The sequence below is a fragment of the Oncorhynchus tshawytscha genome, linkage group LG28, assembly GCF_018296145.1.
Source record: "Oncorhynchus tshawytscha isolate Ot180627B linkage group LG28, Otsh_v2.0, whole genome shotgun sequence".
NCBI lineage: Eukaryota > Metazoa > Chordata > Actinopteri > Salmoniformes > Salmonidae > Oncorhynchus > Oncorhynchus tshawytscha.
In genome coordinates, this window is record NC_056456.1 from 38,030,097 (window position 1) to 38,057,459 (window position 27,363).

General features: G+C 43.1%; 1 protein-coding gene across 2 annotated transcripts; it reads right to left on the reverse strand.

The window, feature by feature from the left end:
- Positions 1-130: 130 nt before the first annotated feature.
- LOC112234173 (serine/threonine-protein kinase PRP4 homolog) lies at positions 131-24,714 on the reverse strand. Of its 2 annotated transcripts, XM_042307641.1 has the most exons (17): positions 24,561-24,714; positions 22,964-24,061; positions 21,466-21,603; positions 17,446-17,598; positions 17,131-17,212; positions 16,025-16,223; positions 14,420-14,496; positions 13,648-13,738; positions 12,308-12,455; positions 10,791-10,928; positions 7,787-7,940; positions 6,732-6,846; positions 6,136-6,287; positions 5,781-5,867; positions 2,390-5,216; positions 1,898-2,278; positions 131-434 (listed from the first exon to the last, which is right to left on the reverse strand). In XM_042307641.1, the coding sequence occupies exons 1-15, from the start codon at positions 24,611-24,613 to the stop codon at positions 5,010-5,012; spliced, it is 2,892 nt and encodes a 963-aa protein (XP_042163575.1). In that variant the 5' UTR covers positions 24,614-24,714; the 3' UTR covers positions 131-434; positions 1,898-2,278; positions 2,390-5,009. The 2 variants fall into 2 exon arrangements, with proteins under 2 accessions (XP_042163575.1, XP_042163576.1); XM_042307642.1 differs by lacking the exons at positions 131-434; positions 1,898-2,278 and having other exon boundaries at positions 3,326-5,216; positions 14,420-14,493.
- Between the last annotated feature and the right edge of the window lie 2,649 nt (positions 24,715-27,363).

Here is a 27,363-nt window from a genome sequence, read left to right on the forward strand (position 1 = left end):
CAGTTGTCATTAAGCAGACAGGCTAAGTCATGATTGTTTTTGTGACATCTTGTCATTATGGCAACGCGATTAATGTAGGCTATGGCAGCGTCCAAGTAAACGGTTACCAAAGAAACTCAAAATCTTCAGATAGTCTGTGCCTATGTTTATTATATTAATACGCCAAATGAAAAATGAACACGTTATGTTCTCAATTAAGGACAAAGCATGCACATTGATGTTATATCATAAGGAAACAGTAGTGTACAAGATTACATTGAATAAAGTGAAGGATGTAGACAAATGTGTTACATAACATTACATTTTCTATTTGAGAAATATCCACAGGGGCTCATTCGTTGAACATCTTCCCTGGTCTCCAGTCTTACATGGGCACCAAAGCAGAAAGAGGAGACTGAAGGAACCAAGGCAGGGAAGAGAAGTTCTGACTTACCCTGAAAAACAAATCACAAAATTGCAATGTTACCAGTGATAACATGAATCTGGCCATATTTATCAATAACAAGAAAAAGTATTACCTTCATTGTTGATCACTTTGGCATAGATTTAGCCACATTATAACCAAAGTTCAATCGAACTAAATACAATTTATCATGATTTCCATATACTTTCTCAGAATCCATAAGCAAAACATCCGAGTTCATGAACAAATCTCAGTCTAATGGGTCCAGAATGTCACCCAATGTGTCTAATGCTGACTCATTACGATAACAACGTGTAATACTGACTCATTACGATAACAACGTGTAAAACTGACTCATTACGATAACAACGTGTAATACTGACTCATTGCGATAACAACGTGTAATACTGACTCATTACGATAACAACGTGTAATACTGACTCATTACGATAACGTGTAATACTGACTCATTACGATAACAACGTGTAATACTGACTCATTACGATAACAACGTGTAATACTGACTCATTACGATAACAACGTGTAATACTGACTCATTACGATAACAACGTGTAATACTGACTCATTACGATAACAACGTGTAATACTGACTCATTACGATAACAACGTGTATTACTGACTCATTACGATAACAACGTGTAATACTGACTCATTACGATGATAACGTGTAATAGTGACTCATTACGATGATATCGTGTAATAGTGACTCATTGCGATAACGTGTCTAACACCGACTCATTACGGTAACAACGTGTAATAGTGACTCATTACGATAACAACGTGTAATAGTGACTCATTATGATAACGTGTCTAACACCGACTCATTACGGTAACAACGTGTAATAGTGACTCATTACGATAACGTGTAATAGTGACTCATTATGATAACGTGTAATACTGACTCATTACGATAACAACATGTAATAGTGACTCATTGCGATGATAACGTGTAATAGTGACTCATTGCGATAACGTGTCTAACACCGACTCATTACGGTAACGACGTGTAATAGTGACTCATTACGATAACAACGTGTAATAGTGACTCATTATGATAACGTGTCTAACACCGACTCATTACGGTAACAACGTGTCTAACACCGACTCATTACGGTAACAACGTGTCTAACACCGACTCATTATAATAACTGAAGTAGTTACTGATAACATATTTGAAAAATGTCAGGTCATGACATGTCTACTAATAATTGACTTAGCAAAATGGCACCATCATACAATGCCCCCCGTCTTCCTGCTTAGACATCAACGATAGAATAAAAATCTGCCAAGACTGCGACATTTGCGCCCTCCCGTGAGCTTTGCCCACATGGGGAAAAGCCACAAGCGTCAGTCTCAGAAGATTTGAATGCTGTTGTTGATTTCTGTATGCAGGAATTTCCCCCGCTTTGTATGATGTTGTCATATTGATGAGTCCACCTTTACAAATACAGTAACTCTCTCCAGAACAGAAACCTTTGTCCAGAGGAGGTTCCTTGCGAGACTCTTCTCTAAAAGGGCGGCACCTAGAACATATAGAGAACAAATGAACAAGTATCTTGGTTCAACTTTGACAGTTACAAGTCAAGCTACCTGACGCCTGGTGGTTCAACTTTGACAGTTACAAGTCAAGCTACCGGACGCCTGGTGGTTCAACTTTGACAGTTACAAGTCAAGCTACCTGACGCCTGGTGGTTCAACTTTGACAGTTACAAGTCAAGCTACCGGACGCCTGGTGGTTCAACTTTGACAGTTACAAGTCAAGCTACCTGACGCCTGGTGGTTCAACTTTGACAGTTACAAGTCAAGCTACCTGACGCCTGGTGGTTCAACTTTGACAGTTACAAGTCAAGCTACCTGACGCCTGGTGGCCTTGTGGTTACCACGCCTTGTGGTTCAACTTTGACAGTTACAAGTCAAGCTACCTGACGCCTGGTGGTTCAACTTTACAGTTACAAGTCAAGCTACCGGACGCCTGGTGGTTCAACTTTGACAGTTACAAGTCAAGCTACCTGACGCCTTGTGGCAATCTGGAACCAGTTTAGAGCCATATGCGTAACCAAAACACACTCAGGTACATGTGCAGCTTGTAATGACACTTTGTTAACCAAAAAGTGTCTGTCATGTGTAGACGAATAGAACGATAAATCCTTAACAGAGGAAACATTTGGAACCACAACTTTTTAATGGTCGAGTGTGGGTGAGCGTCTATGACAAATGCCTTCCCGGAAAACAGTAAGCAAAATGAATTCGCCATATTGTATTTTACATCACCCCCAGTGTTGTTTGGCTTCTAGTATCTAATAACAAGTTGGAGCATCCCCAGGGAACATTAGTGTAGAGGTGCTGACTATCGGCAAATTAACTGGAAGCTATACAACTAAATAGAGTCGCTGGGAGTTATACGAGTTTGCGACTATTTATTTCTATAGCTTTACGGCTTTTAGTATCTACACATGCCATCAGAAATGACCTTGATAAGTGGCCTTGTGGAGGTCTTGTCTCTCTGAAAGGGGAGCCCGGCCTGGAGAAGGAAGTGCTGGACTCTTGTCTCGCTCTCAGCCACCACAGGAAACATCATTGTGGGGAAAAACAGCACAAACATCAGCGTCAGTGAAACAGCACACAAAATGTTGTCTTCTTCTGCTCCTTTGGTTTGAACTAAATCTAGCACGTGAGGGCCGAATTCTAACTTTCGATCTGTACGTGTCAAGTTTTGGCGCACAGATCTCAAGTTTGGATTCCAGCCTAAAAGTTGCTGAACACCAAAGTATTCTTAGTTTAGGTTTGGTGAATTAGCTTTAAAAAGAACGCATTTCAGTTCATTGTTGACACTTTATGGGGCCTGAACATTGGCATTTGTATGTAGGGAAGACATTTTATGGAAAAGGCATACATACTGCATTAGCTACTCATTTAGGCTGTTTTATTTCTGTTTTGGTCCTATAAGATCATCATTATATATATATATATATATATAACACCAAATAAAGTAGAGGCAATTACCGCTCATAACAAGCAGACTCAAAGCTCAGTGCAGGAATATCCCTGTATCAAAAGACACCATGGTCATACAAAACATGAAAACCAATGACAGATAACAGATGGAAACAAAACACTTACATAGCCTTATTCTATTTTTTTTTTTTTTTTTTTAAGAGAACACACCTAGAAACAATTAACACATGCTTTTGTGTACATAGCAAGACTGCTATCCTCACAGTTTCTAACATCGTAACACCGTAGAGGGAGCACAGAAAAAAAAAAAAAAAAAGGTATTCATTACACAGTAGAGCAAATAAAACAGCTGTTGCATTAAGATTAGTACACTGAAGGTGACAGCTTGTTGGATAAGCCCCCCCCCCACAATTTTCTCTACAATTTAGATGCATGACCGATTTGGATTCTTTTTTTAAAAATCCAATCTTTGCCACAGTGATTTGAATTATGTTTAAGAAATATATAGTTGTCTTATAGAAACCATATTTCTTGACATAACCATGTCTACAGGGACATCTGGCTAAAACCATGTGTAATATATAAAAAAAAATAAAACATGGAGGTAATAACCAGTTGAAGTTGATGAGCTTAGTTTTTTGTTTAGGCGGGTGGGGGAGATAGCTTACCTTCAATGTACTGTAAGTGGTATACAACCTGCTTTAAACATGAGGGGCCATCCCTGCAGGTAGAACCCAAGGACCCCCCCCCAACCGTTTGGGTTTTCGGCACTGACAGACCTACAGGCAGCAGCAGAACGGGCATGCGGACCAGGGCCTGCACAGACACCAGGATGTGGGGACAGGGTGGATGGGGGCTTTCAATACCTGGGGGAGACGCGGATATAGACATCATTTATGCTGGCCCTGCACCACATCACAGGTAACAGTAAGTCAAAGGAGCTGCCAAGGTTGCAGGAGTTTAGTCAACCCACTGTACAAACATCCCATTCAAAAGGGTAAGGGTATTGGGTTACCCTCCCTGCTTGTCACTGCCTTGGTAACTCATGAATGACCGTTAACTCAAAAACCCTTCCCAACAATCAGAATTTACATTTGACTTAACCCAATCAGAATTAACATTTGACTTAACCCAATCAGAATGAACATTTGACTAACCCTCCCCAATAAATCAGAATTTACATTTTACTTAACCCAATCAGAATTCACTTATTTTATTTTATTTTACAGCAAAACATTTCATCCACCTTCAGTCACCTGCAAGGGGCCAATCAAAAAACGGAAGATCTGATTGGATGAAAGTCCAACTCGAGTGGCTTACTGTCCATGAGATAGAGGGCTTATAATGAGACAGAACTATCTGACTTGCAGGTAGGCTGAAACTGAACATATGCTATGCAGCAGGCATTCTGCTTGGAGCCCTACTACGGTTATTTATACAATCCAGAAGATCGATGAAAAACGGGAGAGATAGTGTGTGTGTGTGGTTCAAACAGGGGAAGAAAGATAATACTACTTCCTTTCCATCAGCAGTGCCAGATGGGATGGGGGTCCAACCATAGTCAAACTAAGGACTCAGTACTGGTTGCAGCAATCAATGCATGACTGTGAGTGGATACAGTACGAAGTGGTCAGAAGATCTTCTCCTGGATGTAGGGGTGCTGCAGGGCCTGGTTGATGCTGATCCTCTTGGCCGGGTCCAGCATAAGTGTCTGGTCCAGCAGGTCCTTGAGCTGGGCCACCTTCTTGCGTTGGTCCTCGGGCAGACGCTGGCAGCCCACCATGTCAGCCAGCAGCTCCTTGGTGGGGTTGATGGTGCTCATCACTGTCACCTTCTCCTGTGAATGGGTGGGACAGAAGAAGAACAAGTGGGGGAGGGGGGAGAGTGATGGAGGGAGGGCAGGAGGTAGAGTGAGAGAGAGAAAGAGTTGGGATGAGAAGCAGAACAGATAAGTGGTGTGGAGTTGGATGGGGCGGGGCAAGAGATCAGAGTCGAAAAAGACCCAGAGAGGAAAACAAAATGGTTATAAAAGGAGAAATGAGTGAAGAAAACAAAGATAGTAGAGAGAAAATTAGCAGAGATATGGAAGGGGGGGTTGGAATAGGAGGAAATGGAGAATGAAAAGAGGGGGAGAGAAAGAGGGAGAAAAAGAGTGGGAGAAAGAGGGGGAGTTTGTGTGGAAAAGGAGTAAGGACAGAAGGCAAGAGCAATGACACCATAGAGATGGACATAAATCGATACATCACATCATTTGGGGTTCGTTTTACTTTTTTGCAGATCACAAGGTTTTCGAGTCATCCTCAGAAAAGTAGGGTCCTTAAAAATAGACACATGGCTTAGCTTACTATCCTCCATTAACATTCCCACTGAGACAATATGAGAGAAAACAACAACCTCCTACCCTTTCAGTAACTCTGTCTACTTCGGTGTACAGGAAGTTGAGGTTCTGGTCAAAGTGCTGGTCCTTGAACACGCCTTTCCTGATCATCTGTGCAGGATAGAAAGATAATAGTTGGGGGTCAATTCCATTTCAAATGATTCCATTCAGGAACTAACCAGAAACTCAGAGTTTAGATTCTTCAGATTTTAAAAAATTGGAATTTCAATAACAACACTTCTGAATAAATTGTTTTTCTGCTGTAAAATGTCCCGTAGCAGGGTGAAGGGAGAGTTTCTGGATGGACCCTACAGTACAGTTAAATGTCCCGTAGCAGGGTGAAGGGAGAGTTTCTGTGGTTGGTGGATTTTGGTCTAACCTTGTTGGGCATCTTGCCCTTGAGGTCCATGGCGAGCTTAATCATGTGGTTGTTGGTTTTCCCTGGGAAAAGGATCTTGCCCGTGTACAGCTCATACAGAGTGCAGCCAACGGACCACATGTCGATGCCGTGGTCATAAAGCTTCCCGATGACTGCAAGGACAGATAAAGGCTTTAGGAGACTTGGGTCAAACTATGGAAAATTAGTATGTTTGACGAGCGTTGTGTTCATAAGGGCACACTGTTTTCAAAAAGATTTAAAATGTTTTATAATGGGGGGGGAGTAGCCCCCCTCCCTATTTTACGCAGTTTTTCATTCCGTTTGGCGAGTACTAAACATGACACTTGAATATTTTCCCTTCAAGTTAAGACCTACAGCAGTGTTCTCCAACTGGTCGCGGAGAGCTGCTGCACTAATTCAACCAATCAAGGACTTGATGAGCAGGTGATTAGTTGAATATAACTGGGCTGGAGAAAAAGCCTGAACCCAGTAGCTCTCCAGGTCAAGGGTCGTGAAAGGATAAAAAAAAAAAAGAACAGGAGGAGAAGAACACAAAAAGAGAAGAGTAGGAAAAGACAAGAAGAGAGGAGTCTCACTAATCTCCGGCGCCCTGTAGAACCGGCTAACCAGGTAGGGAGTGACGTCATTCTCTGCCACATGCGACGCTGAACCAAAGTCGCAGAGCTTGAGGATGGTTTTCGACTCGTTCACCTGTTGAAAACAAACCAATAAAAAAATAAAAAATAAAAAAATATATATCACTTGACCTATATAAAAACTCCAGCCAACAGGTTTAAAAAGATCAAAGGTGACATCAAAGCTCCGTCAAACAGCACATTGTTCACACTGGGTGGGTTCAATTAGCTCTGTCAAACAGCATATTGTTCACACTGGGTGGGTTCAATTAGCACCGTGAAATAGCATATTGTTTACACTGGGTGGGTTCAATTAGCTCTGTCAAACAGCATATTGTTCACACTGGGTGGGTTCAATTAGACTGAACTGAGGTCCACTCCCGTCATGTGACCGGGAGAAACTGGTAAGGGTAGAGTGCCCTGATCAAAACTGACAGTTATCTCCGCAAGCGGGTCATAATACCAACAAGGCATCATATCATGATGGATCATTTGGAAATTTACAACATTCTATTAAAACGTTAATTCTCCATTAAATGTTTGTTAAAATCTTCTCTCTGGGGGCTACGGTGGATTACAGGTGACTGTCTCTCTCTGGGGCTACGGTGGGTTAGAGGTGACTGTCTCTCTCTGGGGGCTATGGTGGATTACAGGTGACTGTCTCTCTCTGGGGCTACGGTGGGTTAGAGGTGACTGTCTCTCTCTGGGGGCTACGGTGGATTACAGGTGACTGTCTCTCTCTGGGGCTACGGTGGGTTAGAGGTGACTGTTTCTCGGTGGATTACAGGTGACTGTCTCTCTCTGGGGCTACGGTGGATTACAGGTGACTGTCTCTCTCTGGGGCTACGGTGGGTTAGAGGTGACTGTCTCTCTCTCTCTGACTGGGGGCTACGGTGGATTACAGGTGACTGTCTCTCTCTGGGGCTACGGTGGGTTAGAGGTGACTGTCTCTCTGGGGGCTACGGTGGGTTAGAGGTGACTGTCTCTGGGGCTACGGTGGGTTACAGGTGACGTACCAGGATATTGTCAGGTTTGATGTCGGCGTGAAGGATGTTGCAGCGTTTGAGCAGCTTCAGGGCCAGGAAGAGCTGCTGGCTGTAGGAGCGCACCGCCTTGATGTGGAGGCCCACGTCTTTGCCATACTTCTTCAGCACCTCGCGCAGGTTCATACTGAGGAGGAGAGAGAGTAGAGAGACACCACATACAATATTAGGGGTGAGTCACAAAATGACACCCTATTCACTAAATACTGCCGACATTGCTCGTCCAAATATTTATATATTCTTAATTCCATTCTTTTAGATGTGTGTGTTGTTGTTAGATATTACTGCACTGTTGGAGCTAGAATATCTCTCTCTCTCTCTCTCTCTCTCTCTCTCTCTCTCTCTCTCTCAAATAACTGGATGACGAGGTTGATTTGGAACAACTATAGTGTAATAATGAGTGTGTGTTATGCCTATTGATCAGCGTTGGCACTCATGTTAATAATTTGACCTATTTTATGTAAACAATTTTAAAAAATAAAAAGCTTTTACATTTGATTTACTATAACTCTATTACTAATCAAATTAATTGTCAGGGAAATTACATGAAATGCTGTTTGTTGCAGTAGGCCTTTAGAATAATGCAAAAACATATCCTGGACTCTAAGTTGATGAACAGGAAGTAAAAACGATGCCAGTCAGACGGCACAGCTGGCCCATCGAAACTACACCTCAACGATACCGAAACTAATTTCACACATGACAGTTAGCCTATAGACAAGATTCATTTGACAATACTCTGACGAGTGACAATATTAGGCCTATCAGCTGTCAAATTGTACATGAAGAAAACGGGCCAATCTTGTCATTTACAAATGCATAGAATGGAGAATGACAAATCCTTCTTCAGAGTCACATGCAGCAAAAAACACATTTTGATTTCTATACAGTATCAGAAAGAGCATATTCTGCAGTTTCTATGACATTTACCTCTGTCAAATAACTCTCATGATTCAAGAGGTGCAGCTCTATTTCCAAATGTCACATTTTCAAAGAATATACGTGCGGTCCCTGTATTCAGCACATGACACACCCCCACGCAGCAGCATTGCTTTGGCTACTAAGCAAAAACAAATAACATTAAACTTAAAAATATGCTATTTATTTAGGCAATTTATCCTTTACAATTGTTCATGCACTGGTGCCTTTGTTAAGGAATATATAGCAAATAATTTCACCTGAGCACCTAGCTGGTTATATTATCTTTTTTATTTTCTACTTTGTCAAAAGCAGCTGTAACTGGACTTTATTAATTACTATAACTCTATTACTAATTTAATCTACAAAATGTAATTACAAAATAAAGTTGATACAATTAAAAACATTACTGTAATCCATTTTAAGGGAAACTAAAATAGGCTATAGGCCTATGCTTTTTTTTTCTAGGACAAAACATATCCATGACTATAAAAAAACAAATAACTATTGTTGTTATTTTTTGTTTAAAATTGATATAGTTCCACAAATATCTCTTCATGCAACTAATCCTTTACAATAGTTGATGCACTATTTATCATGCGTTGGCGCTTATGTTTCAGCACCTTGTGGGTTGATATGCATCTGATGCTAAAGGAGATGACCGGCAACGTTCTCTAGCGGGTACCTGTAGGATGAAAGGCCAGGCGGTTCTAGTGTTTAAAAAGAACAAGCTATAGGATGAGAAATACTGGAAGTATTTTTGCAAGTACAGCCGACTAGTGCTAGCTAACGTTAAACTGCCCAGCAAAAAGAAAAATCAATACTTGGGAGTCACAGTATTGATATAAAATGGGCAAAAATAATACCACCATTCCATATTGATTTCCCCCATCCCCAGGACAGAGAGCAGCAGACTCCCTCAGACTTCAAAACAGCCTCTTTGCGTCAATAAGACCACCTCTTTTCAGACTCCATCTCCAGCAGCTAAGGCTTTTACAACAAAAAATGATCAATTGAAACCACATTCATTAACACAGGGAGAGCAAACCTATGCGCAAGGGACCCACCTTGGGGTGTTGGGGTGACCGTATTGCCGCCACACCGGCGGTAATTACCTTATTGTATGTGACAAATAAATTTGATTTGATTTGATTTGTTGAGTCAAGGTAATTAGGCTTCTCCAAGCTCTGATGCTGCTGTTGGTCATTAGTAGCCTACCAAACTTGCAAACTGCCTGGTACCCAAGCACTCTATTGTCCCTCTAATCACTCTGACATCAATGTAAATGTAATAGAACATCTAATTAAACACTTAATAAGAGCCCATGAGCTTATGTTGCGCAACATCTCTACAGGCTATGCAACTGTGCAAGAAAACAGAGTGATGGCCTCTACTAAAAAGAGGATCATGCAGCATTAAAATTTATTAAAAATCAAAACATATAGCCCGACATTTGTAGAACAACTAAAATTATGCTTAATTTAGAGTTATTAATGTATAAGAATACCTATTTCTTTGTTAACCGCTCAACACAACTCAGCATTCCCTCCAATCGTTTGGAGAAAATATCCTTTATTTTATTCAGCTTTGTTCAATTTTATTCTTAACTACTATAAAATAATGCCGGAATTCTAAGCAAATCTTGTCTGCTAAATGAACTAGCGTAGCCCACAGCCTTTTGGCATAGCCACATCAGGACAACTCAGAGTATGCTATTCTGTTCTGAAATAGACTACATGTTCTTCAAATCACGCTTCTTAAAACCGGTCGAAAATAAATTAAATGGCTTTATTGTGAAGGTGTAGGCTATATTAAATGAATTGATTAGACTTTTTAAAATGTAGACGTTCAAAAGATCTGCATCAATGGCTTGAAGCCAGGAGATGCTAAATGTGTTCATTAATTAAGCCAATTACCATGAAACCGACAGCCATTTGCTTGACAATCACCGGCTGACAACCTTTCGTGACCGCAACAGCCCTAGGCCCACCCTGCCTATACAATGAGAAGGGAAACACTGTACTCAATCTAGGGGTGCCAGTAACCTGGAGGGTGGTACCTGAGAGGCTCGAAGACCAGGCAGAGGTGCTGCTTGTGGTAGAAGTGTCGGAAGAGGCGCAGGCAGTGGAACTTGTCGTCAGGGTCGGCATCATTGAGTTTCTTCAGGAACTCCAGCTCCTTGAGCCCAGTCTTCTGCCTTTTGGGACAAAGAGACCACTTCGATGAGTCTAAAGTCATGGACACACTGGTGTGACAGTAGTACAGGTCCCCCTGGAGAGCTATTGGGTGGACAGAGTTTTGGTTCCAGCCCTGCTCTGACACACCTGACTCAGATAATAATAAGTACAGGTTAGTGGAATATGGTGTGTTCGAGCAGGGCTATAATAAAAAGCCTGTACAATATCTACCCACAATAGTAACTGAGGTAGGTATGTAACTAGGAACACAGTGACAGATACAGTAACAGCAGTGTAAGTGATGAGTCAAAAAAAATGAGTGCAAAATAAAAAATGGTCAACGCAGATAGTTAAATAGTTAACCAAACCAAACTAATTATTAACCAGTCTTATGGCTTGGGGGTAGAAGAAGCTGTTCAGGGAACAGTTGGTTCCAGACTCGGTGCATCGGTACTGCTTGCCGTGCGGTAGCAGAGAGAATAGTCTAGGACATGGGTGGCTGGAGTCTGACAATTTTTAGGGCCTTCCCCTGGTATAGGAGGTCCTGGATGGCAAGGAGCACTGTACTGGGCTGTACACTCTACCCTCGGTGGCGCCTTGTGGTCGGATGCTAAGCAGTTGCCATACCAGGCGGTGATGCAGCCAGTCAAGATGCTCTCAATGGCGCAGCTGTAGAACCTTTTGAGGATCTGAGGGCCTGTTGTCATGCCCTCTTCACGACTGTTGGCGTATGTGGACCATGATCGATCCTTTGTGATGTGGACACAGTAACTTGAAGCTCTCGACCCGCTCCACTACAGCCACGTCGATGTAAATGGGAGCACGTTCTGTTTCCTGTAGTCCACGATCAGCTCCTTTGTCTTGCTGACGTTGAGGGAGATGTTGTTGTCCAGGCACCACACTGCCAGGTCTCTGACCTCCTCCCAATATGCCAGCTCATCATCTGTGATCAGGCCTACCACTATCGTGTCATCGGTAAACTTAATGGTGTTGGGTGTTTTGCGTGGCCATGCAGTAGTGGGTGAACAGGGAGTACAGGAGGGGACTAAGCACGGACCCCTGAGGGGCCCCCGTGGTGGATGTGTTGTCGCCTACCCTCACCACTTTCTCTAAGGTATTTTTCGTAATGTGTCAGACCCCAGGAAGACTAGCTGTCGCCATTGGCGTCAGCTAATGGGGATCCTAAATCAAATAAACAACCTGGGGGCGGCTCGTCAGGAAGTCCAGAATCCAGATGCAGAGGGAGGCGTTTTAATCCCAGGGTCCTTAGCTTAGTGATGAGCTTGGTGTTTAACGCTGAGCTGTAGTCAATGAACACCAGGTAGTATCTCCCCAGTTTCAAAATGTTTTCTGCCTACAGAACCGGGTCCAAGACTAGCTATTGGTAAACGACACTCACATGAGCTCGTTGTTCCGAATGATCTTAATAGCAACCTCCTGGCTGGCGCGGGCCACGTCACGGGCTCGGATGACGTTGCTGAACACGCCCTGCCCAGTGTAGCCGTACACACTGTACCGCTTGTCCAGTTTCTCCCCGATATTGAGTCCTGTCAAATAGCAAAAGACATTGAATGTATTAGCTAATTGGTTATGAATAAGTAGGGATTGACCTTAAGCGTTTCCCTGTTGCAAGTAAACAAAAACGGCAAAGAATTCCAGTAGGCCTAAAACAGATCTTTATGGTTCATTCCCATTGTTTAGGTGAAAGACAATTTATGGGATTTATGGCAGCCGGGCAAGTGAGCTTGCTCTATGGTTGCGCCATTAGGAAGAATAAAAATTTAAAAACATATTTCCAGTAACACACTATTTTTTGCTACACTGGAAGAGTAACTTTTAGACAATGCGAGCAGAATGCTAGCCACAATATCCTTTTGCTCTCAGGCGTGAGCTGCGTGTCGAAATCTTGAAAATAGAACCAGAACTGAATATTATGCTCAAAACAGAGCCGGCACGGTTACGCTCAGGACTTGTTGAACTGAACAGGAGCGTCTCACGCTAAGCAAAAGTTACGCGTCCGAGGTAGCAGGCGAGTAAAACAGATTGTCTGATCCTCCTTGTTGTTTGAATTAGTGACCAACAAGAAATGGCAATTTTGCAAGTAAACAACCATCTTCACATTTTCGGGCAAATCAAAGTTTATTGGTCACGTACACAGATGTGAAAGCAGCTGCAGCGAAATGCTTGTTCCTCTAGCTCTGAAAGTAATATCTAGCAGTAAAAAATATAAAATAAAAACACACGGACATTAAGAAATATCAAAACACGCAATGTCAGAGACTGGAATATAAATAAACATCCAACATAAAATATTAAAACGCTACATGTAAAGTGTTAGTTCCATGTTTAATGAGCTGAAATAAAAGATCTCAGAAATATTCCATCTGAACAAAAATCTTATTTGGATAGGGTGCTGAGGAGTATTTCTGTCTGTAATAAAGCCCTTTTGTAGGGAAAAACTCATTCTGATTGGCTGAGCCTGGCCCCTCAGTGGGTGCCCTCCAAGGCCCACCCACGGCTGCACCCCTGCCCAGTCATGTGAAATCCATAGATTAGGGACTAAGGAATTAATTTCAATTGACTGATTTCCTTATATGAACTGTAACTCAGTAAAATCTTCAAAATTGTTGCATGTTGCGTTTTATATTTTTTGTTCAGTAGTGATTAATGAATGAATGAGCTAACAAACAAATGAAGGAACAAAATAAGGAAGGAGCTTTAATTCCAAATGGGACTTACGGTAGTATCCCTCTGCGTCTGTCCAGTTGTCTCGGAGGTTGGGGTTCTCCTTGAAGTCCTTCCCGATACCTGCTGCTCGAAACCTTGCACTCTGCAGTGGCCACAAATCACTTAGTGTTAGTATGACGGGAAACCAATGGTTTTTCCCAATGTTAGTTTTTTTCCCCTTTCAAGAAATCAGTTATTATTCTGATGGGAATATGTGCTTGATTGAGCTTGCCTGGAGCAATGGAACCAAAGGAACAGTCCCAAAAGTGCAAATGCTGTCCATCTGGCACCCCATGCAGGCCCATTTAAACGCTCATTTGAACCAAGGTCTGACTGTCAGGCTACAATACAAAACCACAGTTGAGGTGGTATTCTGACTTGAGATTGACGCGCCAAACTTTTGGCCCCGCACTGACATTAACAAATGATTTACGCTTAAAAGTCCCAACTTGCGAGCTTATCCCGACTCAAAAAAAAAAAACAAAAAAAAAAATCGGACAAGCAGTTCTCAGTAGCCTCACAGAAAGGTCACCAGAGAAAACGCTGTGGCCCGGTCTAAAGTTACCCGCTGACAGACGCGTGTTTTGGACAGTAATAATAACAAGGGCGCCCCGAGACACGGACACCACTCTTAGCAACCCTATCTGACAGGATCCTATTCCATAGACAACTTCATTTATAAAAAATAAAAAAATAAAATAAAAAAAAAGACACATTGGCACAAGTCATGGTGGTCAGATTCCAAACAAAGCAATGGAATCAAAGCAACGGGAGGAGTACTCACGTCAAAGTAGGCGGCGAACATGTCATCCGATTCAGTAAACATGTCGGGGCCGGAAGGTTTTTTGGGGTTGGTTCCTTCTAGGAAAGAAATGGGCTCAAGTTTAAGATCAAGCACTGTTTATCTGTAAAAGCATCTTGACAACTGCTGATGTCAATATAACTTAAAAAAAATATATTTTTTTTTAATATATATATATTTAATTGATTAAGAAGTCAAGAGTACATGAGAAATTAACATCATATTAATAAGTAATTGAGTAATAGACTTATTAACTATATTTGAAAAATCAATCAATGTCCAGGAAGTCTGGTGGGTAGGAGCGTTGGGCCAGTAACCGAAAGATTGCTGGATCAAATCCCCAAGCTGACAAGGTAAAAAATAATCTGTTGTTCTGTCCCTAAGCAAGGCAGTTAACCCACTGTTCCCCGGGTGCCAAAGACGTGGATGTGGATAAAGGCAGCCCCCCCCCCCGCACCTCTCTGATTCAGAGAGGTTGGGTTAAATGCTTAAGACACATTTCAGTTGAATGCATTCAGTTGTACAACTGACTAGGTATCCCCCCCTTTCCCTGTACAACTGACTAGGTATCCCCTTTCCACTTCTGAATCACTACTACTAAACTGACTACTACTACTAAGCTGACTACTACTACTACTAAACTGACTACTACTACTAAGCTGACGACTACTACTAAGCTGACTACTACCACTACTACTAAGCTGACTACTACTACTAAGCTGACTACTACCACTACTACTAAGCTGACTACTACCACTACTACTAAGCTGACTACTACTACCAAGCTGACTACTACCACTACCAAGCTGACTACTACCACTACCAAGCTGACTACTACCACTACCACTACTACTACTAAGCTGACTACTACTACTACTAAGCTGACTACTACTACTACTAAGCTGACTACTACCACTACCACTACTACTACTACTATTACTAAGCTGACTACTACTACTGCATCAGACAAACAAAACATGCCGAGTGCTGCTGTTACTACTACTACTGCATCAGACAAACATCCCGAGTGCTGCTGTTTCTGCTACTACTGTATCAGACAAACATCCCGAGTGCTGCTGTTTCTGCTACTACTGTATCAGACAAACATCCTGAGTGCTGCGGTTGCTGCTACTACTGTATCAGACAAACATGCCGAGTGCTGCAGTTTCTGCTACTACTGTATCAGACAAACATCCCGAGTGCTGCAGTTTCTGCTACTACTGTATCAGACAAACATCCCGAGTGCTGCTGTTTCTGCTACTACTGTATCAGACAAACAAAACAAACATGCCGAGTGCTGCTGTTACTACTACTACTGCATGAGACAAACAAACATCCTGATTGCTGCTGTTACTTCTACTACTGTATCAGACAAACAAAACATACCGAGTGCTGCTGTTACTACTACTACTGTATCAGACAAACACCCACCTGGGTCAGACACTTCATAGTATTTAACAACAGAGTATTCTATGGTTTCCATAATGTACCAAGCGAAGATCAATTAGTTGAAAGTATTTGTCATAGGTCTATGTCTTAGTTGACAGGTCTGATGTACACACACTTATATACAGCACATATGTTTACCATCTTTCTCCTGTTCGATGAGGTTGTGCTTAGCCTTGATGTTTTCTTCAAAGGTGTCCATGTTTTCCCGCTCGTACTCTTTGACGTCGGCCGTCACACGCTCCAGGATGTCGTCCGGCGAAGGCGAGCGGCTGCGCTGGCTGCTCTGCGGGCTGCCGGGCTCCGACATGTTACTGTCCTCGTTCCCTCCCTTGTACTTCTGTTCACAGAAAAATAAAACACACACACGTCAGCAAAAATATGCAAGCACAGGCACGAGAATATGTATAAAAACAGACAATATTTATAAAAGTCGAGCAGAATGCCAAGACTTCCTTAATATGACAGAGACACACCACATAGGATATTACAGTACCACAGATCACGTTGATAGAATAGTCACAATCGGAGCTCATCCAGTTTATTCTCTAGTGATTATAAACATGATACATTTTAAAATGTGCACCCTTTTCTAAATAAAAAATTAAAATTGTGCATACAAAATCATCTCTATATGGTCACAATTATTGGTATTCTTAGTGGTGTGCTGGGAGGGCCTACAGGAATTCTGGTTGTTGGTGGAGAGAGAGAGCGAGAGAGGGAGGTTTGTGGATAGGCAGAGAGCGAGAGAGGGAGGTTGGTGGACAGGGAGAGCAGGGTTGGTGGACAGGGAGAGTAAGGGGGGTTACATTTTCCAGGAATACAGAATACACTGCCCTCCCTCCCTCTCTGTCGCTCAGCCCAGCCTTCTTCCTGCCTACCGATGTAGTCATCTTACACAACAATCAGAAACTAATGTGATCAACACACCAGGACCCGATCAGCCAATCAAAAAGTTGGGCGTGCCATTAAGCTTTTGAGTGACTCCCTTGGCACTAAGCAACACAAAACCTGGGATTAGGGGTGTGGCCAGAGTATTGGCACTGCACACAGTGTCCAACGACCATTCCAATTGTTGAACTAACAATCAAACAGCTGTGCGTGTCATGTTTGCATGCCGTGCATGACAATAGCCAATAAAGAAAGTTTAAAATACATATTGTAGCAACATGGCTGTGTGGCTCTGGTTAAGTTAGGTCGGCGCAGAGGGGATGATGATGATTGACGTCATACGTCTTTTTACCCACCCGGACGATGGCCAGACGCTGTAGCCTCCGCTGTTCGATGAGAGCCTCCTCGTCGTCCTCATCCACATCATAATCTTCCAGCCTATTACAGGACAAACCACGTCAACACACACATACAATGTGGTCGTCCACCCCACAACCATTGACAAAAGCTTATATTGCTTAAAAAAATAAAATAAAATAAAAATGGTGTGTGATTTAATTAATGACATTGAAATGGATTAATGTTGTATCATTTGTGTATGATCCATCCATTCAACACATCGGAGGTAAACAGTAAGCAAATCAAATTAAAATCCCAAGTGAACTGCCTACACTTCATCTTCAGAGTCCTCCTTGTCGACCTTCATTCCCTCCGAGAGGCTGCCCTTGAACTTGTCCTCTCTGTCCCGGCTCAGTCTCTGCCTCCCCTCCTGGGATCTGGAACCCCACTGCGGCCTCCGTCCCATCCTGTCCCGATCCAATGACCTACGTAGAAGAGTCGCAGGAAAGAAAAGCAAAAGCCAGGTGCAATATGTAAGACTTCCCGATGTTCCAACGGTCATTTCAATTAATGATATACAGTGCATTCGGAAAGTATTCAGACCCCTTCCCCTTTTTCCAAATTTTGTTACGATACAGCCTTATTCTAAAATGTATATAAAAATCCTCATCAATCTACACACAATACCCCATAATGACAAAGTGAAAACAGGTTTACACATTTTAGCAAGCACATTTAAAAAAAAACAAAAAAAACAGAAATACCTTATTTACATAAGTATTCAGACCCTTTGCTATGAGACACGAAATTGAGCTCAGGTGCATCCTGTTTTCACAACTTGATTGGAGTCCACCTGTGGTAAATTCAATTGATTGGACATGATTTGGAAAGGCACACACACACAACCAATCAAAAGTAAGGACATACCGACTCATTTTTACCATTTTTGACATTGTAGAATAATAGTGACGACATCAAAACTATGAAATAACACATATGGAATCAAGTAGAAACCCCCCCAAAAAAGTTTTAAATCAAAATATTTTATATTTGAGACTCTTCAAAGTAGCCAACCATTGCATTGCGCCCACTCGGCATTCTCTCAACCAGCTTCATGAGGAAGTCACCTGGAATGCTTTTCCAACAGTTTTGAAGGAGTTTCCACATATGTTGAGCACTTGTTGGCTGCTTTTCCTTCACTCTGGGGTCCAACTCATCCCAAACCATCTCAATTGGGTTGAGGTCGGGTGATTGTGGAGGCCAGGTCATCCGATGCAGCAATCCTTCTTGGTCAAATAGCCCTTACACAGCCTGGAGGTGTGTTTTGGGTCATTGTACGGCTGAAATACAAATGATATAGTCCCACCAAGCGCAAACCAGATGGGATGGCGTATCGCTGCAGAATGAATGCTATGGTAGCCATGCTGGTTAAGTGTGCCTTGAATTCTAAAAGACCAAGTGGTGGACAAGACGGTTGGAAACAAAAATCTCAAATTTGGACTCGGATTTCCATTGCTCATGTTTCTTGGCCCAAGCAAGTCTCTTCTTATTGGTGTCCTTTAATAGTGGTTTCTTTGCAGCAATTTGACCATGAAGGCCTGATTCACGCAGTCTCTGAACAGTTGATATTGAGATGTGTCTGTTACTTGAACTCCGTGGAGCATTTATTTGGGCTGCAACCTGAGGTGCAGTTAATTGCCGATTTCTGAGGCTGGTAACTATAAATTAACTTGTCTTCTGCAGCAGAGGTAACTCTGGGTCTTCCTTTCCTGTGGCGGTCCTCATTAGAGCTAGTTTCATCATAGCTCTTGATGGTTTTTGCGACTGTACTTGAAGAAACTTGAAAAAAAATACAATCTTGAAATTTTCCGGATTGACTGACCTTCATGTTTTAAAGTAATGACGGACTCTCTTTGCTTTTTTGAGCTGTTCTTGGACTTGGTCTTTTACCAAATAGGGCCATCTTCTGTATACCACCCCTACCTTGTCACAACACAACTGATTGGGACAAACACATTAAGAAGGAAAGAAATTCCACAAATTAACAAGACACCTGTTAATTGAAATGCATTCTGGGTGACTACCTCATGAAGCTACTTGAGAGAATGCCAAGTGTGTGCAAAGCTGTCAAGGCAAAGGGTGGCTACTTTAAAGAACCGTAAATATAAAACATCTTTTGAAGGGCCTCCCAAGTGGCGCAGTGGTTTAAGGTAGTGCTAGCTGTGTCACTAGTGATCCTGGTTCGAGTCCAGGCTGTCGCAGCCGGCTGGGGTTAGGGGAGGGTTTGGCCGGCTGGGATGTTCTTGTCCCATCGCCCACTAGCGACTCCTGTGTCGGGCCTGCGCAAAGCACACACTGTGTCAAGAACAAGTGCAGCTTGACTGGGTTGTGTTTCGGAGGACGCACAGCTCTCGACCTTCGCCTCTCCCGAGTCCATGCGGGAGTTGCAGCAATGGGACAATTAGATATCACAAAATTGGGGAGAAAAAGGGGTAAAATAATCAAATATATATTTTTGATTTATTTAACACTTTTTGATTACTACATCCATGCGTGTTAATTCATAGTTTTAATGTCTTCACTATTATTCTACAATGTAGAAAACTGTACAAATAAAGAAACTCTGGAATGAGTAGGTGTCCAAACTTTTGCCTGGTACACAGTTGATAGTTCATGTCAGAGCAAAAACCATGCCATGAGGTCGAAGGAATTGTCTGTAGAGCTCCGAGACAGGATTGTGTCAAGGCAAAGATCTGGGGAAGGGTACCAAACTATTTCTGCAACATTGAAGGTCCCTCAGAACACAGTGGCCTGTGTAACTACCAAGACTCTTCCTAGAGCTGGCTTCCCGGCCAAACTGAGAAATCAGGGGAGAAGGGTCTTGGACAGGGAGATGACCAAGAACTCTGTGGTCACTCTGATAGAGCCCCTGAGTTCCTCTGTGGAGATGGGAGAACATTCCAGGAGGACAACCATCTCTGCAGCACTCAACCAATCAAGCCACTCCTCAGTAAGAGGCACATGACAGCCCACTTGGAGTTTACCAAAGGCACCTAAAGGACTCTAAGACCATGGGAAACAAGATTATCTGGTCTGATGAAACCAAGATTGAACTCTTTGGCCTGAATGCCAAGCGTCATGTCTGGAGGAAACCAGGCACCATCCCTACGATGAAGCATTGTGGTGGCAGCATCATGCTGTGGGTTTTTCAGCGGGAGGGACTGGGAGACTAGCCAGGTTTGAGGGAGAGATGAACGGAGCAACATACAGAGACATCCTTGAAGAAAACCTGTTCCAGAGAGCTCAGGACCTCAGACTGGGGCGAAGGTTCACCTTCAGACAGGATAATGACCCTAAGCACACAGCCAAGACAACGCAAGAGTGGCTTCAGGACAAGTCTCTGAATGTCCTTGAGTAACCCAGCCAGAGCCTGGACTTGAACCCCGATCTCCCTGAACATCTCTGGAGAGACCTGAAAATAGCTGTGCAACGACACTCCCCATCCAACCTGACAAAGCTTGAGAGGATCTGCAGAGAAGAATGAGAGAAACTCACCAAATAGAGGTGTGCCAAGCTTGTAGCGTCATATCAAAGAAGATTTGAGGATGTAATCACTGCCAAGGTGCTTCAACAAAATACTGAGTGAAAGGGTCTGAATATTTATATAAATGTGCAAACATGTATTTTATTTGATCCATTGTAGAATAAGGGTGTAACAAAATGTGGAAAAAGTCAAGGTGTCTGAATACTTTCCGAATGCACGGTATAAAACTATTGAACCTTGAAGAAAAACATGATTAGGACGGCAGGTAAATTAGCAGTTAGAGCATTGGGCCAGTAACCGAACGGTTGATGGTTCGAATACCCGAGCCAACAAGGTGAAGAATCTGTCAATGTGCCCTTGAGCAAGGCAAATAACCCTAACTTGCTCCAGTGGTGCCGTACTACTACACACTTCACTGAACTGAACCTGTAAAACACCACACGTCACTGAACCGATCCTGTAAAACACCACACGTCACTGAACTGAACCTGTAAAACACCACACGTCACTGAACTGCTCCTGTAAAAAAACATACCTCACTGCACCTATCCGGTTACGTGACAATACAATTAGAAGAACTATGATAACCCCAAAATAGGTAAGTTGCAACACTCCCCATTATATATATATTTTTTTTTTATTGTGAGTAAAGATTAAAATAAAGAATGACGTTTCGGTCCAAGTAGACCATCGGACAGAGAATCGGGATAGAATGACTTGTGTATTTTTAGACTCACACACATATACACAACACAGGCGGGGACAGTACAGTTATCAGACATATTGGGACAAAAGTACCTCCACCCACCTCCTCCTGAATGGAGACCTGCTGCGTCTCCTGGGAGAGCAACACCTCCGCCTGAATGGTGAGCGGCTGAGCCGTCGCCGGGCACCTAGAGCTGCGCTGGCATCCCTACGGCCCCCCGCTTCGTCCTGGCTCCGAATCCTGAAGGTCACGCAGCAACAGGACACATTCAAGGGGTTACACATTCAATGTTCTCCATGCATTACCTAAAAAAAGGGGGTGTGATTTGATTTGGACACGATTCAATGTGTGGATGACGTAAACTGGACTATGTTTGGATGGGAATATCATGGCATGATGACACATGCCATCTTCCACATGGCAATTAAGTACTGGTTTTACGTCAACACTCCCTTCTTCTTCGCGGATTTTATCTGCTTCAGATTCTGCCGATAGACCCTTACAAAGACTCAATCATGGACACGCTTACTGACAGTTGTGGCTGCTTTGTATGGTGTATTGTTGTCTCTAACTTCTTGACCTTTGTGCTGTTGACTTTACCCAATAATGTTTTTTACCATGTTTTTGTGCCGCTACCATGTCATGTTGCTACCATGCTGTGTTATGTTGTCGTCTTAGGTCTCTCTTTATGTAGTATTGTGTCTCTCTTGTTGTGATGTGTGTTTTGCCCTATATTTATATTGTATTTATTTATTATTATTTTTATCCCAGGCCCCCATCCCAGCAGGAGGCCTTTTGGTAGCCCATCATTGTAAATGAGAATTTATTCTTAACTGACTTGCCTAGTTAAATAAAGCTTAAATAAATCAAATCAATACTGGCTAAAGCAGCTGTCTACTTGCAATTAGAGAGCTGGGCTAGTAACTGAAAAGTCACCGGTTTTGAATACCCAAGTAGACAAGGTTGAGGTTGAGGTGCTCTTGAGCAAAGAACTTAACCCTAATTTGCTCCAGGGGCGCTGTACTACTATGGCTGACCTTGTAAAACAACACATTTTACTGCACCTATCATACTGCTACGGCTGACCCTGTAAAACACATTTCACTGAATCTATCCGGTGTATGTGACGATACAACATCTTGTTATTATTTTAAATGAGATGTAGTTTTAAAATGTGAGCCCGGCCCCTTAACCATCCTCGGTGTGGTGTCTAACACCATCGTATTCACTAGAAACCAAACGGAAGCGACCAGCTGAAACGGAGAGGGACTAAGCTACATTTACCCCATAAGAAACACTACTATTCATTGTAAACTGTTTCGCTACAGTGTGAACTAATGAATACAGCCCACAATGCTCATGGTCTATTCCAGCGGGAGAGTGGAAACCCTGAACCTAATAGTTTGTCACAATATGTTAACAGTAAATTAATTTGTGGAGAAGATATTGGAGAAGATGCATCTCCTCAGTGAAAACAAAATTGCCTGTTTATCGGTATTAAACACAAAAGGCCAACTTTCTTAACTCATCAACTTGGATGTTTTTTTTTTTGTGATGCGTGTGTGTGTGGAATCGGCATGAGGCCAAACAATGTCTTGACCTGCCAGGTGAGAGTCTCAGTCGGTCCACCTCTCTCCTTTGACTCTCTGGGGGGCTCGGGTGGACCCCTCTGAGTGGTGGCGGTGACCTGGCCCTTCGCTCGGCTCCGGTGGAGGCCCGGAGGTCCCGGCACTGTGATGGGGACTTGCTGCGCTGCAGCTGGGAGGCAGGACCTGGCGGCCTCCCTCGTAGGCCAGGAGAGCAGTTCCCATTCCCAGAGGAAGCGTCCTTGGCGGGGGACTTGATCGCCTTCTTGTGTTTGTCCTGGCTTTGTGCCTCTCTGCTTTGAGCCGGCAGGGAAGGCTGCTTGCTAGTGCCAGGAGGAGACTTGGACGCCTGTGCCCTTTCCTTGAAGCAATCTGCACTCCTGGAATGTCTCCTGTTGTCTCTATCCCTGGACGTGCTCAGTCCTCTCATCTGATCCTTGGTCTTGCCGTCCATCTTTCTCTTCCTGCCGTTTTTATTGGGATTGTTCTGCTTAGCTTTGCCGGTGTCTGTCGACTCTCGCTGGACTCTACCGGTGTCTTTAGCAGTCTGCGAGCCTGAGCCTGCCACGTGCCCCGTTGCCCCTTTCCGGAAGTGCTGCCCGTTGCACATCCTCTCCCCCTGAATCTCCCCATCCTCCTCCACCCCAGAGTGGTATCCCTGGAGTATGAGAGCCATGCCCGACTGTACCCCCCTGCCACCCTCAGTCATTTCACTGTCTAGCTCGGCTTGGATCAGGGCCCTCTGTTTCTCCAGCTCCTCCAGAAGCGCCATCTCATCGTCTTCCAGTCTCGGCGGCTTGGCGGAGGAAGAGTATGGGAAAGCGGTGTCGTCGTCGTCGCCACCGGTGGGGAAGCCGTCAGTCAAGGGGCCGTCTTTACGCTTGTGCTTTTTGTGCTTGTGCCGGTGCTTGTGGCGTCGCTCCTTGTCCTCAGGCGAAGACTGCTTGTGTCTCTTGTGTTTGCTGCGGTGCCTGTGTTTCTTTTTCTTGGTCTTAGCTGAGGTCACGGCGAGCATGAGTGTCGACGAACTGGCCTCTGCCTTCCCTGCGCCTCCTTCCTCCTCTGACAGGTCCTGGTTTTCCTCTTCATTGCCACTCTCAGCTTTCTCTCCCCTGCACATGACAGGACATGGGACGGAGTAATGTAATGATTAATCAACTGGAATGCTCCATGGTAATCGGTTCATTTGACAACTATTGCTGGTTTAATATACAACAACTAGTTGTGCAACTTGAGTGTTTCTCAGACCTTTCCTTGGGGACCCCCAGTCGTTACACAATTTTGTTGCAGCTTGAACAAGCCCACCTGATTCAATTAGCTAGTCAGGGGCTTGATGATTGGCAAGTTGAATCAGATGGTCTAGCTATTGATTATAGCAAACGGCTGGGGGTCTCGGCTAACCTTGTCCAGTATTTATCCTAGTTTCATTTCCATAACATTGGCTTGTAAGCTAGCTAGCTAGAAGCGAAACAGACTCTGGCTAGCACCTAACAACGCGTATATAAGACGATTTTTTTCAAAACAATAACTGGTTATGACCACACGCAGAATAACCCATATGGAAAACTATACATTTTAGCTACCTAAAACACAATTTAAAAAATATCTTACGCTTGTTTTTTCTCGCTGTCACCAGTTAACGTTATAAAGTCAATGGCAGCCATTTTCAGTGAGGGGATTCGATTAATCTCGTCCAGGCGCCCGTTTCAGCGTGTTTCGCATTAGGCTAAAAATTGATGGCATTCAATGTGGGACTGTCTGCCTCCCGGGCGTGAGCCAGGTGCCCCGTTCAAAGCCCGTGACGAAGTTGGCTAAAAACAAATATGTTGTAATTTAGCACGTGTTGTAATTAGTAGGAGGACTCTGTGATTTCCCATGCAGATGTGATTGCATGGGAAATTCCCCCCAAAATGTATGGAAAATAGATGTTTATGGACGATGCACCATGTTACATTGTTGACAAAATGAGCGAGCGACACAGATTATTGTTCGAGGTGAAATGGAGCTCCTACCCAGTGCCCCGGAGTTCAGCGTAATCGAATAGGCACATCGTTTACTTTGGACATGCGCAATGGATAGGAAAGCGAGACAAACCAAAGCGTTGTCTTTAAATTATTTTCCGTCTGTATCCTCTATATGAGAGATTTCGAAATAATTCATCTTCCTTTTGCGTATACTTTGATTTTTACAAACTATTATACAATGACTTATTACATCAAATGTTTCAACAAGACAATAAGTAATTTACTGCACAGAAACTAAGCATACCGTTGACAGTGGTCCCTAAAAGGTCAGCATGGGTTGGCTCATTTGCATGCTTGGATCCAGTTTCTTACAGTTTCGGGAATCGTAAATGTTTACATTTCATACTGTAAGCATATAATCATGGCTGACATAACGGGGACATCATTGTCGGATAATCTAACTAGCTATGGACTGTAAGGTCTATGTTAACATTTGCTGGCTAGCTAGCTACCTGAAACTTCTGGTGATGACTGACAAGATGTTTTAACAAATGTAAAGTTAGTGGTTGCACATTCAGTGTTTACATACAGCCCATAGCCGTGGTATATTGGCCATACAGTATATCACAAACCCCAAAGGTGCATTATTGCTATTATAAACTGGTTATAACATAATTAGAGGATACCCCTGGTATATGATCTGTTATAAATTGGGTGGTTCGAGCCCTGAAGGCTGATTGGCTGAAATACGTGGTATATCAGACTGTATACCACGGGTATGACAAAATAATTATTTTTACAGCTCTAATTACGTTGGTAACCAGTTTATAATAGCAATAAGGCACCTCGGGGGTTTGTGGTATATGGCCAATATACCACAGCTAAGGGCTGTATCCAGGCACTCCACGCTGCCTCGTGCTTAAGAGCAGCCCTTAGCTGTGGTATATTGGCCATATACAACACACCCTCGGGCCTTATTGCTTAAATATTTCAGCCAATCAGCATTAAGGACTCGAACCACCCAGTTTGTGTGAGTTATAGCACATAAAACATTTTACTGCCACAGACAAATTTGTATTTTATTTGACCTCTATTTAACCAGGTAAGCCAGTTGAGAACAAGTTCTCATTTGCAACTGCGACCTGGCCAAGATAAAGCAAAGCAGTGTGAACAGACAACAACACAGAGTTACACATGGAGTAAACCATAAACAAGTCAATAACACAGTATAAAAAAAAGAAAGTCTATATACATTGTGTGCAAAAGGCATGAGGAGGTAGACAATAAATAGGCCATAGGAGTGAATAATTACAATTTAGCAGATTAACACTGGAGTGATAAATGAGCAGATGAACATGTGCAGGTAGAGATACTGGTGTGAAAAAAGGGCAGAAAAGTAAATAAAATAAAAACAGTATGGGGATGAGGTAGGTCAATTGGGAGGGCTATATACCGATGGGCAGCGATCGGTTAGCTGCTCAGATAACAGATGTTTAAAGTTGGTGAGGGAGATAAAAGTCTCCAACTTCAGAAATAATGAGTTCATGGATTTTGGTGTGAATTCAGGTATTACATTTATTGTCAAACGTCACTATTTTTTCTTAAGAGTGCACTCATATATAAATGTTCTTCTTTTATCAGGAATTTCCTTTTTTTTCTTTGTTAAAATAAAGAAAATGATATGCTCCTCATTTGCATAAATACACTGGGTGTATTTGCAAACCTTAATATATTAACATAAAGTGGGACAAAGCTGCAACCACCAAACACCTGCTCTGTCTACCCTACCTGAACTCACCTGCTCTGTCTACCCTATCTGAACTCACCTGCTCTGTCTACCCTACCTGAACTCACCTGCTCTGTCTACCCTACCTGAACTCACCTGCTCTGTCTACCCTACCTGAACTCACCTGCTCTGTCTACCCTACCTGAACTCACCTGCTCTGCCTACCTTACCTGAACTCACCTGCGCTGTCTAGACTGTCCATAGAGAATCATAGAGAAAGCATCCCTATGTAGATCCCATCATGACGTCTGTGAGCGCGTGGGCAGTGTCATCGAGACAATCTCCATTTTGAAGTGTCACATCTGCTCCTGCCACACCCCCTAGTGGTCATCCAGTGTCTGCTTGACCTGCAGCCATTCCTCCAGTACTCACTCACTCACTCACTCAATCAATTCAATTCAAGGGGCTTTATTGGCATGGGAAACATGTGTTAACATTGCCAAAGCAAATGAGGTAGATAATATATAAAGTGAAATAAACATTAAAAATTAACACTCTCTCTCTCTCTCTCTCTCTCTCTCTCTCTCTCTCTCTCTCCCCTCCCCTCCCCTCCCCTTCTGTTTGTGTGTGATTGTGTGTTTGGAGACATGTGAGCTGCAACAAGTTCCATTATCAAGGCCTCTACAAATACTCAGTTCTGCCACTTCCACCAGATCGTAATCTC

Bases quoted from the DNA above. Each gene is read 5' to 3' on its own strand.
- LOC112234173 (XM_042307641.1), bottom strand. From the start codon at position 24,613: ATGGCTGCCATTGACTTTATAACGTTAACTGGTGACAGCGAGAAAAAA. The intron at 21,604-22,963 runs GTCAAGACATTG...CGTGACCTTCAG, and splicing joins CTGAGACTCTCACCTGGCAG to GATTCGGAGCCAGGACGAAG. The intron at 16,224-17,130 runs GTGGGTAAAAAG...TTCTGTGAACAG, and splicing joins AGCGTCTGGCCATCGTCCGG to AAGTACAAGGGAGGGAACGA.